The 14160-nt window shown below is 56.6% G+C and overlaps 1 protein-coding gene across 6 annotated transcripts in view; it reads left to right on the top strand.

The window, feature by feature from the left end:
• The window catches only part of RPS6KA1 (ribosomal protein S6 kinase A1), a gene marked incomplete at its 5' end in the record, with an annotated part of 36157 nt that overhangs the window by 1146 nt on the left and 20851 nt on the right, over nucleotides 1-14160 (top strand). The window contains 5 exons of one of the 6 annotated variants that reach the window (XM_081255732.1): nucleotides 1108-3295; nucleotides 3644-3689; nucleotides 5046-5090; nucleotides 13296-13412; nucleotides 13684-13765. In XM_081255732.1, the coding sequence (XP_081111858.1) occupies nucleotides 13735-13765 (31 nt within the window). Of the gene's footprint in view, nucleotides 1-1107; nucleotides 3423-3643; nucleotides 3690-5045; nucleotides 5091-10481; nucleotides 10542-12312; nucleotides 12448-13295; nucleotides 13413-13683; nucleotides 13766-14160 lie in introns of those variants that run through there. The other 5 variants (XM_081255731.1, XM_081255730.1, XM_081255728.1 and 2 more) reach the window with 5 other exon arrangements.

Below are 14160 nucleotides of genomic sequence, written 5' to 3'. Positions count from 1 at the left end.
TGGGCAACCACCAAGTGCCCTGCCTCTCAGGGCCACAGGTTGAGATCAGAGTGAGGATCCCTGGTCCCCAGAACCCAGGGTGTGCTGCCCCTTTAAAGGGATGGTCATGGCTGACACTGGCTATTGGAGGGTGGGCGCATGGCAGGATTAGGTAGCCAACCTGAAGGCGCAATTTGGAGTAAATTGCTTTGGGATCCCTACCATGGGGTTTTTACGGGCCCTGCTCAGTTCAGAAGTTCTCTCGCTGACTCACCCTCTGAGGTGCCCTCTGCAGCCCCTGTCCACCGCAGCCCACCCCCCAAGGACTGGGGCACAGGGGGTTGGGGAGGTGCTCAAAGGTGGATTCCTTTGCCTGGGCATCTGTTGAGACCTAGGCCTCCCTAGAGGAAGGCGGACTGGGAGGGGCCAGAGAGAGACTTAATCTGAGGACTTACCATGGGTTATACTAGTAGGGAAGAAAGACACCCAGGAGCTCAATTCCCAGTCCAGGGCACTACTTCCTGTTACTCTTTGGGGAATCCTGGGGCAGGGGCCAGGTTTAAACAGGAAACTCAACTCAGTTTTAGTACTGCTGCAGCTGAACTCTGAGAGGAAGAGACTGGCTTATTTCCTAGGATTAGGAGGGCTGTGATTTCTCTAGGAGCTTCACCTTGGAAACACTGTGTGACCCCCAATCAGTCTTTAGCCTCTCTGGGCCTCTGTTTCTCCAGTGGCCAGGGCTGGGTTCTGGCCTCTGCTTTCTGGGCCTGAGAGGGTACAGAGTCCCGAGCACCACTGCCCATTTTCTTCCTCCCCACTCCATGGAGGTGCCAGGCGACTGGGTGTTATTGTTTGGGTAACAGGAGCCATGGGGCAGCCAGGGCGCGGGTTGGGCTGTTTTCACTGGAGAACAGGGCCTCGCTGTTCTTAGCCCAGGTGACATGTAAGTGATACGGCAGCCTGACCTGCAGGTACAGGCGCTGCCGCTGGTTCCTGGCCAGGAAGGAGGCAGGCAGAGGGGCTGGTGGGGGCGTTTGGCAGAGGCCTGGGATCTGGACTGCCCTGCCCTCCCCATGACGCTGCTGAAAATGGGCTGCTGGGAGGCAGGGCCTTGTCTGGGGTGTGGCCCAGGTGGAGTAAACCCATTGGAAGTGTGGTTGACGATTCTGCCTGGGCCTTCCCTGGCCTTGCTGAAAGCAGTAACCTTGACCCCAGGCCCAGCCTCGCTGTGTACAGAGCTTCATTATGTGCCACCCACCCCACTTCACCGCTGTTACCTTATTAAAATAAAACAACTCTCAAAACAACTTCTCAAGGTAGGGATTATTACCCCCATTTTCATATGGAACAGCTGAACTCAGAGAGGAGAACTGGCCTGTGAATTAATGTCAGAGTCCGAATTGGAACCCAGATCTCTTGTTGTCTCCAGCCTAGTTGGGGGAGGCTTAAGGACAGGGAAGAGCTGGGATCAAACTGGCCCAGGTGGAAGGTGCTCCAGGAGAGGCTCCGGATGTTGGCAGGCTTTCCTGTCCAGCCTTTGCTGAGGGCTGGTGGTACCAGCCGGCCCTGGCACCTGGCCCCCAGCTTCCAGCAGTGCGCAGGGCTGCCAGTGCTGGGCTCTGAACCCAACTCCTGGGGCTGCTTCCTGCCTGTGGGGCACGTGCTGTCTTTGTCCATCTGCTGCCCGGCCTCTCCAGACGCTGCCCTGGCCCCTCTTCCCGAGACAGAGCTGGTTGGGTGGGAAGGAAGGATGCTTGGTGAAACCCATCTCTGACCTCTGGGGAGGGGGCACAGTGGTCTGGAGGCCCTCCGCAGCTGTCCCCGTGAGTAGTGCTCTCTGAGGAAGAGGGAGTAGAGGGGGTCTCCATCCTCCAAGAGACCAAAAGGCCTTTCCTGTACCAGACTTTTTAGACAAGGTCTTTCATTCAGTATTCTGCAAGGTCAGTATCATTGTCCTCTTTCGTTCATTCATTCATTCATTCAGCAAGTATTTATTGAGCACTTATCATGTGACAAGTACTAATCCAAGCAGCAGGGTACAGCTGTGAACAAGATGGACCTGCCCTCGTAGTACAGATGAGGAAACCGAGGCTCAGAGAAGTCATGTGACAGACACAAGGTCAGAGTGAGAGGCCGGCAGAGCTAGCGTTAGTGGCTGTGTCTTTGTGGCTGCAGACCTGTGTTCTTTCCACCATCTGTGCAGCAGTCAGGCCAGAGGGGCAAATGAGCCCTGTCTTCCCAGGACCCTGGCTCTAAGGGGGGAGGCTCACCTGTGGTCCTCTTTGCACTTGCAGTCCTTTCTCCAGGGCTGCCCATTCCCCTCTAGAGACCTTGTGCAACAGTTCTTACAGGCATGGGGTTCCATGAGGATGGCATCCAAGCCAGAGACCCCTGGATTGGAGGCAACCAAATAAGGCCTGTGGAGCCCCCTGAATCCTCCAAGATACTGCTCTGTAAGCGCACACCTCTGGGTACACCCACCACCTCCTCCCCTCCCTCATCAGGGATTCAGGCTTGCAGCCACATGACTCTGGGTCATGGCCCCATGTCTTAGGGACCACAGGTAAGTCCCTCAACTCTCTGAACCTTGTCTGAAAAATGGGAGTAATAGAACTTTCTCTGGGGAATTCCCTGGTGGTTCAGTGGTTAGGACTCTGCACTTCCACTGCCGGGGGCATGGGTTTGATCCCTGGTTGGGGAACTGATATACCGCATGCCGCATGGCGTGACAAAAACAAAAAACAAAAAAAAACTTGCTCTGGCCTCCTTGCTCTCTTTGCTGGGTTGAGCTTTCATTTGACAGGCTACATGCTGGACCCTGATCTGGGTGCCAAGGAGTTGATGCTGGGCAAGTCATGGCTTCTCCCTGAGTTAATCTGCAGTTTGCTCGGTGCTGTGAGGCCCAGAGGAGGGAGGAAAGGACTTGAGACTGTGTGGGCAGAGGAGATGACATTAGAACTGAGTCCTGAAAGAAGACCAGGGGTTTGCCAAAGTGACCAGGCAGGAAAGGTTTTCTTGGTAGGAGGAGCCACCGTGCAAATGCGAGGGGATGTGAAACAAGCTGGTCTGTTCAGGGTCTCAGGTTGTTCAGTTTAGCTCCATAATAGGGCCTGATAGCAATAATGGGGATTGTTCGTGGACCAGTTACGTGCCAGGTATATGTATTTTACAGACACCATTTTGCTTGCTTCTTACAGCCACCCAATGAGGTACATTACTTTTATCCCCATTTCACAGATGAGGAAACTGAAGCCTTGAGAAATGAAGTAACCTCAGGGTCATGCAGGTGGTAGAAGCCAGAATTTGAACCCACAAGGTCAGGTTCCAGAACCCACATTAATCACCTGTGTTGGGCAGTTGGTGATGACGGCTTTGAATGCCTTGCCAAGGAGCTGGGACTTTATCCTGCAGGCAGTGGGAAGCCATGGAAGGGTTGGGGCCTGGTACGTAGAAGGTTCTCAATAAGGAGTGAGGGAGTAACCAAGGGAGCCGATCACTCAAGTGTAACGATTACAGTTGAGTTTTAGGAAGGGTGAGGATTTGGAATGGGGGAGGCTGGCGTATAGGCCGTTGTTACCGTCTGGGGGAATTATGTCAAGAGTCTAGAATGCTGGGTGAAGTGGAACTCCATCTACAAATGCACCGTGCCTCCCCCTCCCCCCAGCCCTGGTCGACCTGGTCCTTCTCCCCAGGCTTCTGAGAGATGACAGGTATGTGTATGCGTGCGTGGTGGGGCCTGTAGAACACTGGCCCCTGGGGAGGATTAGGGGCATTAAAGGGGCTTGGGGCAGGATGTCCTGGGAGCGACAAGGGGAGGGCTGCTCCAGGGGCAGGGAGATTATGTAATGGGCAGAGCACAGCTATGCCTGCTGCTGCTGAGCAAAGCCGCAGCTGCCCTGTGGACCCAGCCCCTGGCTCCAAAGTCCTGGGTCTTCCTGGCCTCTCCACACTCTTGCTGTGCAGGAGGGGTGGGGACAGCTTCTTTCAGCTTCCCAAGGCCCAGATGGGGTAGGTTACTCACCTCATATCACACAGGAAAGGGATGGTGTACCCCAGGGTGAGTAGCACCCACCTGAGGGTGAGGTCTGGGGGCTGGAGGACTGCCCAGGGGCGGGCTCCAGTGCCTGCCTCTCTGCAGGTAGTTCCCCTCGCTGGGCAGTGGGCTGCTTTTCCTCAGTCCTCTTTTGAGCACCCCCTGGTGTCAGAGACCGGATTTTGAATCCCCACTTACCAGCGGTGTAACTTTATGCGCCATCACTAGGCCCCTCTGTGCCTCAGTTTCTTCCTTTGCCAAGCGGGACCAGGGCCTGCCTCCCAGGTCAGGAGGGTTTAATGGTGCCACAGGTGTGAGGCACTGAGCCCAGTGCCGGCCATGTGGCAGGGGCTCGGAAGAGAAAAGCTGTTAGCACCAAGCCCTAATCTCTGCCCTCCCAGGGCTCCCCGTTTCTTAGGAGGGGCAGGCCCGTGTGTTAATAGTCCCTGCATTGTGATAAGTGGTAAGATGAAGGATTGCAGGACCGTAGCGGAGCAGCAGTGATTCTGCAAGGATAGGGAGGGGTCCCAGAGCAGGCAGGGCCAGGGTAGCCACCATCACTGGGCTGGACCCTCTTCCAGACTTTGTTTCCTTCAGCCCTTGCATCAACCCTGGGAGGTGATATAAATACCCTCCTGCTACAGATCAGGAAACTGAGGCCTCTTGAGTCGGTTAGTTGGCATGCACAATTTGTCTGTGGCAGAGCTGGGAGTCCTTTTCTTCTCACTGGGAGAAGGTGACATTTGAGCTGAGCCTTCAAAGATGAGGTATTTGCCAAGCAGAGAGCCTGAGGGAGAGATGCCGGGAAATGGTCTGCTGAGTTGTGAGGGGCTGTTGCAGGAGCCTTGATGCCTGTGCCCTCCCTGTGAGAGTGGAGGTAGAGAGGACATGGCCGGAACTGCCGCCCTCACCTCCACGGCCCCCTAGCTACCGGGAGCATCCAAGGGCGGGGGTGCCCCATGGGGTCTATCTTTGCTTTGTGCCACTCTGGTAAGTTTTGACAGTGTTCCCTCATCTCCCTTCTCTTTTCCAGAATGGACAAGCCTCAGGGGAAGAAGCTGGACTTCAGCCGTCCAAGGTAAGGACCAGGGCTAGCACCAGAGCTAGGGACTGTCAGGGGCGGGGGGACCGTTTGCATGGAGTAGAAGAGGAGGGAGGCCTGCCCTCGACCCCCTGGGCGTGAGGCCCTTTGGCCCAGCTCAGCCTTCTTTCTCTGGTCCCACCTAATCCTCGAGGCAGCCCTGTGTGTCAGGATTACTTGCTCCAACCTTCCTATTTCTCAGGTGAGGGGACTGTGGCCCAGACAGGGTCAGAATCCAGGCTAGAACTCTGGTTACCCATCACCCAGACCAGGACACTTCCTCCGTTTATTTACTCGTGGCAGCTTGGCCAACTTATTGAGAGGGTGAAGGGGTGCTGAGAGAGGCTCAGGTCTGCTGGGCCTGACGTGGGCCTGGAATCATCTGGGCATCTGGCGCTGGAGGGAACCTGGTGGCCTCAAATCTAACCAGGGCCCAGTGCCTGGCATGTGGCACACAGGCCATTTCTCAGGGATCCCACCTCCCAGCCCCAGGCTGGCTCCCTCTCCTCTGCTCTCTCTGCTTCCCCTGGGTTCCTCCCTTCAGCCCCTTAGCTCCTGTTGCTGGTTTTGTGTGTTGACAGAAGTGCCAGGGCTGGGTGACAGTTGTGTGACCTTAGGTGGGTCGTTTGTTTCCTCTGGGCCTGGGCTTTCTCATCTCCATGTTGAGCTCCTCCAATTCTCGAGGAGCTGTGAGGTCACAGAGCTGCTGGCTGTGGAGGGGCTTTGGAAGCCGCCAGGCAGGACAAAGTATGGGTTCTGGCAGTAGAGCCAACCTGAGTTCGAGTCCTGGCTCCACCGTCACCATTTGACCAGAAGCTTCTCAAAAGTTTCCTCAGCTGTAAATTGGGAATAATAGTAACCTACTTCTCAGGAGTGACATGAAGGACAAATGAGGTAGCAACTGCCTGCCACACAGTGACTTCAGCAGCAGCAGCGTGAACGCCCTGCTGTATTGCTCAGCTCCACTGCCTGTTTGTGGCCACACCCTCCTGGCCTGGGTCTGCCTGGGCACCAGACCATGAGCTTGACCTTTGAGATAGACCCAGAGCTGGTCCTGATGTTTGCCTTGACTCAGCCTCCTAAGATAAGGGAGCTGAGCTACCTGGGGTAGGGCAGGCTGACAGAAGTCGGCTCCCACCCCTTCCTTTTTTTGGTACTATGGCAACCTTGGACCACAAAAAGCAGTCCAAGTGGTGTGGACTGGGCCCCTTAGCTTATCTCAGCCCCATGTCTGGAGAATCTCTTCCCACAAAGGAGCTGCCCCTGGTTGCCTAGTAACAGAATGAAGGGGCTGTAGGTCTCCAGTGAAGACCCAGAATGTTCAGATCTTGGGGCTATGGTTCTGGGAGTTGCAGAAGTGCTTGCAGCTTTGAGGGAGCTGGTGGTGAGTGCAGCTTCTCACCTCAGTGCTAGAGAGGCTGGTTGGGAAAGGGCAGGAACTTACCCAGGCGGGCAACCTACATTTGATCCCAAGCCTGTGACTCCTTCTTGCTCTAGAGCAGATCCTGGGGTGGGAAGGGAGATGTGGCTGGACGTGATGGGTCAGGGAGAACCTCGAATGCCACGTTGAGGGAGAGAAAGTGCCATATCAGGAGCTTTGCATTTGGTTCTCATGACACTCTTGGAGGTTAACTCTCCCCATTTTACAGATGAGAAAATTGAGGCCCAAGGTCAAATACCTGGTGGGCAATAGGGTCAGGTCTTGCTTGACCAGAGAACCCACCCTCCTCCCAGCCCAGGAAACATACTGAGTGCTGAAGAGGAGGAGCATTGGGTCCCCGTGACCCCAAGTTCCATCATTCCTCGGCACCTGCTCATTCACCTTCTCCATTGCTCCAGAACCTCCTAGCATCCCCAGTGCCCACTTCTGGGCTCAGCACACCAGGGAGCGCTCAGCCTGTGGTCAGGACCTCATCCCTTTGTTTAGTGGAACAAGCTGGCAGCAAGCTGGTTTATTTTTTGCAACATCAGACTTTCAGTGCACCCTGCTGTAGCACTGGGGACCCCAAAATGAATTCAACACCCACCCTCAGGGAGTTCCCAGTGTTGGGGGAACAGTGGTAACAGGAAAGCTGTGTGGAGGGCGCTGTGATGGGGAAGAACAGGCTGTGGGCACCTAAGACCTCCATTCTGCGCCAGGCCTCATAGTGGGCAGTGAAATATACCACCTTCCTACATGTCTCTTGGGGGCATGATGAGATGAGCGCATCCCGGGGAACCCAGCCAGTGGCATCTGAACTCAGAGCTGAGCGTGGACCAGCAGGACAGTCACTGCTGTGTGTGGCAGAAGAGGAAGAGTTGGGGTGGGCCATGGGACACCAGGTCACCTTCCCTGCAGAGCTGGCATTTGGCTGGGCCTCAAAAGGCAGGATTTGGGCAGCTGGAAAGAGAAGTGGGCCTTCCAGGTGGAGGAGAGGCCTGACTTGGAGGGGGACTTGGGAGGCAGGCGCTCTGAGTTCAGAATCCTGCCCCTCTTTCTTGTTTGCTGTGTAACCTTGGGCAAGTGATTTGCCCCTCTGAGGCTCAGATGTCTTTTCTGTAAAAGAATAGAGTCCACCCCTCAGGGCCACCCAGAGGAGGGAATGTGATGTGTATAAAGTGAAGAATCCAACACGGTTTGAGGCATAATATTGGTGTTTAATGCTTGTTTATTTTATCCATTTCAGGCAGAGGGGAGATTGGGGTTTTAGCAGCCATAGTGAGGACTGCAGTCTAGGGTGAGAGCTCCTGGAGTGCACCTGGTGCCCTCAGGCATGCTGGGGCTCCATTCACCCTCCCTCCCTTCCTGGGGGTGGACTGGGTGCCCCCGGCCCCCTCCCCCGGCTATCTCCGGAGCTGGACCCCTTTGAAGCTCCTGCAGGTCTATTTTGAGAGCTGAGCGTCTCCCCCCTCCCCTCCTCTCTTCCTGTTTATGAAACCCTGATCCCTCCCGGATCCCTCATGCTCCCCCTGGCTGGAGCTCAGGCAGGATGTGACTGTGGACTTCGGGGAGCCTCGGGAGCTTCAGGTGTTGGGGGGACCTTCCCTGGGACTGGCCAGGCAGGCTATAGCCCAGCTTCCCAGCACCTGAGACCTGCTGGGCTCTGTCCTATCCGCCTGCCCAGAGGAGACCCTGCGGCAGTAAGAGTGCCCGTGTAATCCAGGGAGTTCTGTTTACCACGTCCCTTTGTTTCTGTGGCCCATTTTGCTTCTAGAAACAACCTTTTGAGGGTGGAACAATCTAGTTTTGACCTCTGTTTTATAGAAGAAGAAACTGAGGCTCAGACAGGGAAAGAGATTTGCCTGGGAACACTCAGCTAGTGAGTAGACGGTTCTTAACTTCCCACGCTGTACTCCTGGCCTCAAGCCTCTTTTCCACACTGGTCTCTTCCTACACGGAGTGTCTAAATTTTTCCTCCTTTCTGCCTGGCCAACTCCTGTTCATCTTCAGGGTCCAGCTGGACTGCCCTGTCTTCCTGGACCTCACCCCAGGCAGATAGTTAGAGCCTCTGGGCACCTACAGCACCTTGACTGCATTCTGTCCCAGGATAGTTGTGTTTTGTTACTGTGTATTTATTTGGGGGGCAAGTCTGCCTTCACATGTGCGCCTCCTAGTGTCTGGTTCCTGGCCTGAGGACAGAGCAGCGGGCCAGTAGCTGTGAGTGATTTCCAGAGGGGAGGCAGGCTGGCAGGCCTTGCAAGGAAGGTGATAATGAAATGCTTAGAGTGTAGGCTTTGGAAGCAAACAGGTTGTTTTTGCCCCGAGCTCTCCCCCTTTCTGGCCATGTGGCCTTGGGCAAGTCACTTTCTATCTGAGTCTAGTTTTCTCCTCTCTGAAATGGGATCAGTACTTCCCTTGGAGCTAGGACACAGGGCCTGGCAGAATCCACACCAACAAAAGTTGAGGGAAAGAATGACTTCATGCAATAAATGTTCAATTAATAGGCACAATTCTCATTGTCATTCCATGCCAGTCCTGGCCTCGGGCCCAAAGCCAGCTCCCCTATCAAGGATGCCTGGGGAATGTAGATCCCTCCTCACCTGCCCAGAGGCATGCTGGGAGAGGCGTCTGGGGACATCTGTCCCACCAGAGGGGGCAGTCCTGGGAGGCCCTGCAGATGATGCCAGCTGGAGGAGGGGCTGTTGGTGTCCATTAGGGCCAGAGATTAGCAGGTGGGCTTGGGCTGCAGCTGCTGGAGGGAGGCCCAGTGTGGGGACCCTACGGGCCAGGGATCAGGTTGGGGGGGGTCTGGGCTTCTCTCCAGCTGCCTTGCGGGAGGAAGTAAATAAGAGGAAGTATCTCTAGGGGGAATGGGGCAGGGACCAGGGGGTGGGGTCTGGTGCTGTCCTCCCTACTCCTGTCACCAGTGGCCTCACAGGCCCTGCACATTCCCTTCAGTGAAGGCAGTTCCGAGACAGTTTCCTTCCTGTTGCCCCTTCCGGTACCCTGCTAGCCATGGAGAGTCTTCCTTTGCTTCTGAGGGATGCAAGGGTTGGGGGGGCCCAGCCGGCACTGGACCAGAGAGTTTTGGGGCTCTGAGGACTGCCCCAGCCTCCAGACCCCAGACGCTCCCGAAGAAGCTGGAGTACAATGAGAGGCCTCAGTCTAAGGAAGCATCTTTCACAACACCCAGCAGGCCGTCATCAGGCAGTTATTGGAGGCCCTGTGGGGACTGGAAGGGGAAGTTCTGTGTACGTGGGAGCGTTTCCACATAGGGGATGTCTGTGGAAATGGTTTCCGATCATCGGACTGTGTGCATTTGCGTGTGTCAGTTTCTGAGGGTGTACTGGTGTCAGTGATGTGGTGAGGCCATGTGGCAAAGGGCTGGGCCTGGTCAACCCCTGCCCCATGGCTACCTGCTCCTCCTCTCAGGCCTCTGTGAGGTCCATGCTAGGGCCTTCTGCCCCCTTGCCCGTCCCAGGGCCCTGGGCTGGCAGGCTTCTTAGGGCAGGGTGGTGCCTGCTTTGTGGGCTGCCATTTTGGGTGGGCCCAGCCATGGGAAGGTCACTACGGGGGAAAGATTTCCCATGCTCTGGACCGGGACAGTCAGAGATGGTAGCCTTGGTGACTTCTGCCCCCCATTCTCTCCAGGGGATGTTTGCAGGTGTGGGGTACCCACTGTGTCACTGCCTCATCTCCTTGTAACTTCTAGCTGTGTTCTAGTCTCCTTTCCTTAGTATCAGAGGAGATGAGGGGTGTCTCTCTGGGCCCACCCTGGAGCCCTGGGTTTGGGGTCTGCACTGTCCCCTCCTTAGCAGGGGAGCCTAAGCCATCTTCTGTCCCTCCTCCCTGCAGAGGGGGAAGTGAGAAGGAGGGGGTCAGGGACCCTGCCTTCTGGGCCAGGAAAGCTGAAAAAGCAGAAGTGAGGGGAGTAACTGGGCCCTCTGGCCGCCAGCTTGGGCCCTACCATGCAGACCCCGGCAGATTTCCCCAGAGTTGAGAGAGACTCACTCCCCTGTCCCAGAAAGGTGAGCAGAGGGTTGACCTGCCTCCAGCGGGGTCTGTCATGACTCTGGGCAAGGAATGGGTTTGGGGGTGGCTGTGTCCCCTGGGGTTTCCGGGTGACTGCCTGTGTCCCCAGGGAGTATTCTCAGTCAGAGGCAGACAGGTGGAGATTCAGACCTCAGAATGGGGTGGGTAGAGGTTGCTGTGTGGTCTTGGCCCTCCCCAGCCCCTCTCTGAGCTGGGCTTTCTGCCTGTCCCACCCACTGGGTTACACTCAGGGGCCTGATTAGCCTGCAGCTTTTTGTGACTGCAGTTTTTGTGGCTGTTCAGGGTCCCCTGAAGATGGGGCTGTGTCTCTGAGGGTCAACATCTAGAATGGGAAGTCCCCAGACTGTCCTGGTACTAAGGGAGGGGGCAGGATTGGAAAGGCAGGACGTGGCTCTGGCTGACTTACCTGCCCACGCTTTCCTGGTACTTGAGGTCTGCTGACCCCAGGCCAGGCAGTAACCAGGGGAAGAACTTGGGTTTGAGCTGGCTCTATGACCTATTCACTTTGAGCCTGGGTGAGTCACTGTCCTGTGGGCCTCAGTTTCTTGTTCCTGAAGTGGGGGGTGACAGCTTTGGGATATTTGGATCAAAGCCATCAGTTTGCGCTTAGGAAACATCCATCTCGGTCTCCAGTGTCTTGATCCTGGGCCCCTCAGGCCATAGCATGGGAAGGAAACTCCAGAGAAATGGAATTCCTCAGAGATGAGTCTGCCACAAATACCAGACTGCTCTCCCAAGTGTTGGGAGTTTGCAGGTGATGTCCCCTCACTGCTTTCCTGCCTCCAGGCAGACCAGCAAGAACCTGGAGGTCTTCCCTTTAGTCCAGAGTCTGATTCTCGGGGTGTCTGTGTGTCTTTCCTGCCTGTGTGTGTGCCCTGGGTATCTGTCAGTCTCTTTGGGCCTCACTGATGCTGGCTGCTGCCCACCTGCCTCTATTGGTGAGCTCCTGTCTCTGTCTCCACTTCATGTCTGTCTGTCTTCACCTGTTCGGTACATGTCACGTGCTGGGCGCCTGTTGGGTCGTGTCCCCTTCTGTCTCTGCCTGTTGAGTACATGTCCCCATCTGTCTCCACCTGTTGGGTGCAGGCCCCCATCTGCCTCTGCCTGTTGGATCCCCATCTGTCTCTGCCTGTTGGGTACATGTCCCCATCTATCTTTGCCTGTTGGATATGTGTCCCCATCTGCCTCTGCGTGTTAGGTATGAGTCTCTGTCCACTTCTGCCTATTAGGTATGAGTCCCTTCCTGCCTCCGCTTGTTGGGTACATGTCCCCATCTGTCTCTGCCTGTTGGATGTGTGTTCTTCCTACCTCTGCCTGTTGGGCATGTGGACTCTCCTACCCATCTGTTGGATGCCCGCCTTCCTCTGTCTTCACCTGTAGGATGCCTGTCTCTGCCTGTTGGGTGTCCCTCTTTATCTGCCTCTACGTGTTAGTTGCCTGTTTCTCCCTGTTGGGTACCTATCTACTTCTCAGTAGCTGGGTTGGCATGGGGCTTTCCCTTTGAAGGCCCACAGGGAGGATGGGGAGGAGGGCCAGAGGGTAGCCCTCAGGCAATGGGGAGGGGGAAGAGAGAGGAAGGGAGCGTGGTAAGGGAGCTGGGAAACCACAGGCCCTGAGTGATTGGCAGTCCTGGGCTGGGCCCAGCCCCCGCCTTCACCCTGCACATCCGCCTTGGGCCTGGCCACCTCCGCAGCAGCCCCGGTCGCTGCCTGCTCCTGCCATGGTGCCTCGACCCAGCCCAGGCAGATGGAGCGGGATTCCAAGCTGCCCCGTCTGCGGCTCTGGGCCCTGCTCCCCTGGCTGCCCAGGAAGCAGCGGCCCAGGATCAGCCAGACTTCTCTGCCTGCCCCTGGCCCTGGCTCTGGCCCCAGGCAGGACTCGGTGAGTGTGCCCAGATGTCTGGGCCTGGCCTGACTGTGGCCCTTGGAGCAGGTGCCTTGGGAGCCAGTTTAGCCTCAGCTGGCTCTGGGCTCTCCTTGCCCACGCCTGTCCCTACTGGGCGATTGGACCCTGCCCGGACTTGCTTTCTGGGGAAGTGAGGAGGCACTTCAGGGCTCCAGGGCCATATGGACAGATTGGAGGGAGAGCAGAGGGGTCCTAGAACAACTGGGACATGGCAAGGGCTTTCTAGTAGACTTGTATGAAGGAAGTTTCAGAGGGTGGACCATAGAGTCTCTGGCCTGAGCTCCTACCCACCCCAGACTGGCACTTACCCGGTTGGTGGAGGAGTCTGAGGTGACTCTTGGGCTCTTGTGTATCTCAGCCCTGTCCTTCTAGCCAGAGAGAGCCCATCTTCCATCTTGACCAGGAACAAAAGCCCAGTTGTGCCTTCCCAGTATGAGAACAAACCCTACTTCCTATTGTGGCAAACCCAAAACCTTTGCAGCAGCGGGGAGGGGAGCCACACAGGGAGGACCTGGGGCAGGTTCGTGGGCCTCAGCCAGAGCCTGGGCTTGCCTCCACCTGGCCGCGCCTGGGCATCCCTCTGGACCTGAACAGGCTGGAGCAGGAGGAGGTACAGGAGCTCACCTGACCTGGCACCTTGGTAGTTTGACCCTCCCTGGCTTTTGCTATTGATGAACTGGGAGGCCCTGTCAGGGTAGCTGGCTGGTGGGGCCTGCAGGACCCTGTCTGCTGGGACCCGGTGGGAGTAGACTTGGATGGGGGGACATGCCCTATGTGGACCTGAATGGGGCCCACCGTGCTCACCAGCTCTGTTCCCCCATCAGGATGAGGACGTCCTCAAGGAGATCTCCATCACGCACCATGTCAAGGCTGGCTCTGAGAAGGCCGACCCATCCCATTTTGAGCTCCTCAAGGTTCTGGGCCAGGGATCCTTTGGCAAAGTGAGTCCTGAGCCCACAGCTGGAAGGGCAGCGCTGGTCATGTCAGAGGACAGGTGGGAGGGTCACCTTGGAGCTTAAAAGATCAGAGGGCAAGGGTTGATGGGTCTAAGGGGAGGAGGAGAGAGGTCACTGTGGTACCCAGTGGGGACACAAGGTCAACTTGGTGCTTAGGGAAGTTGGAGGTCAGCCTGGGACCTGGAGCACGTGGGAGCTGATGTGTTCGGCCCCCTGCCCAGCTCCCCCCCTGCTTTCCCCGCCGCTGCCCTCTCAGGTCTTCCTGGTGCGGAAGGTCACCCGGCCTGACAGTGGGCACCTGTATGCCATGAAGGTACTAAAGAAGGCGACACTGAAAGGTGAGTGGGGGGTACCTCCCCATGCGGAGCCCCGGCTAGGCACAGATTGAAGGAGACAGCCCAGCTCTCAAGGGCCTTGGGTCCGATGGAGGAGATGGCTCTGTCACCAGGAGTACCTGGTCTGAAGGTAGAGAAACAGGCCTATTCTCAGCCGCTCCTTATCCCCCACCTCAGCTGATGGCAAAGACAGGGTCCATTCAGAAGAACAGACTTCCGGGGATTAACCCCACCCCTTCCCGCTCCCCTTAAGCCAAGTGCTGACTGTAGCTGAAGGTGCCTGGAAGGAGGCAGGGGGTGAGTGCACTGTGTTTGCGGGGGGCCTTGTGCTGTCAGCAGAGTTGCTTCGCAATGCTAGGAGAGTCAGAGGGAGACGTCTCGGGGTGGAGGAGGGCGTG

This window comes from Mesoplodon bidens, assembly GCF_964165515.1.
Source record: "Mesoplodon bidens genome assembly, chromosome: 2".
In the NCBI taxonomy this organism is placed as follows: domain Eukaryota; kingdom Metazoa; phylum Chordata; class Mammalia; order Artiodactyla; family Ziphiidae; genus Mesoplodon; species Mesoplodon bidens.
This window is presented reverse-complemented; position numbering and strand designations above follow the sequence as displayed.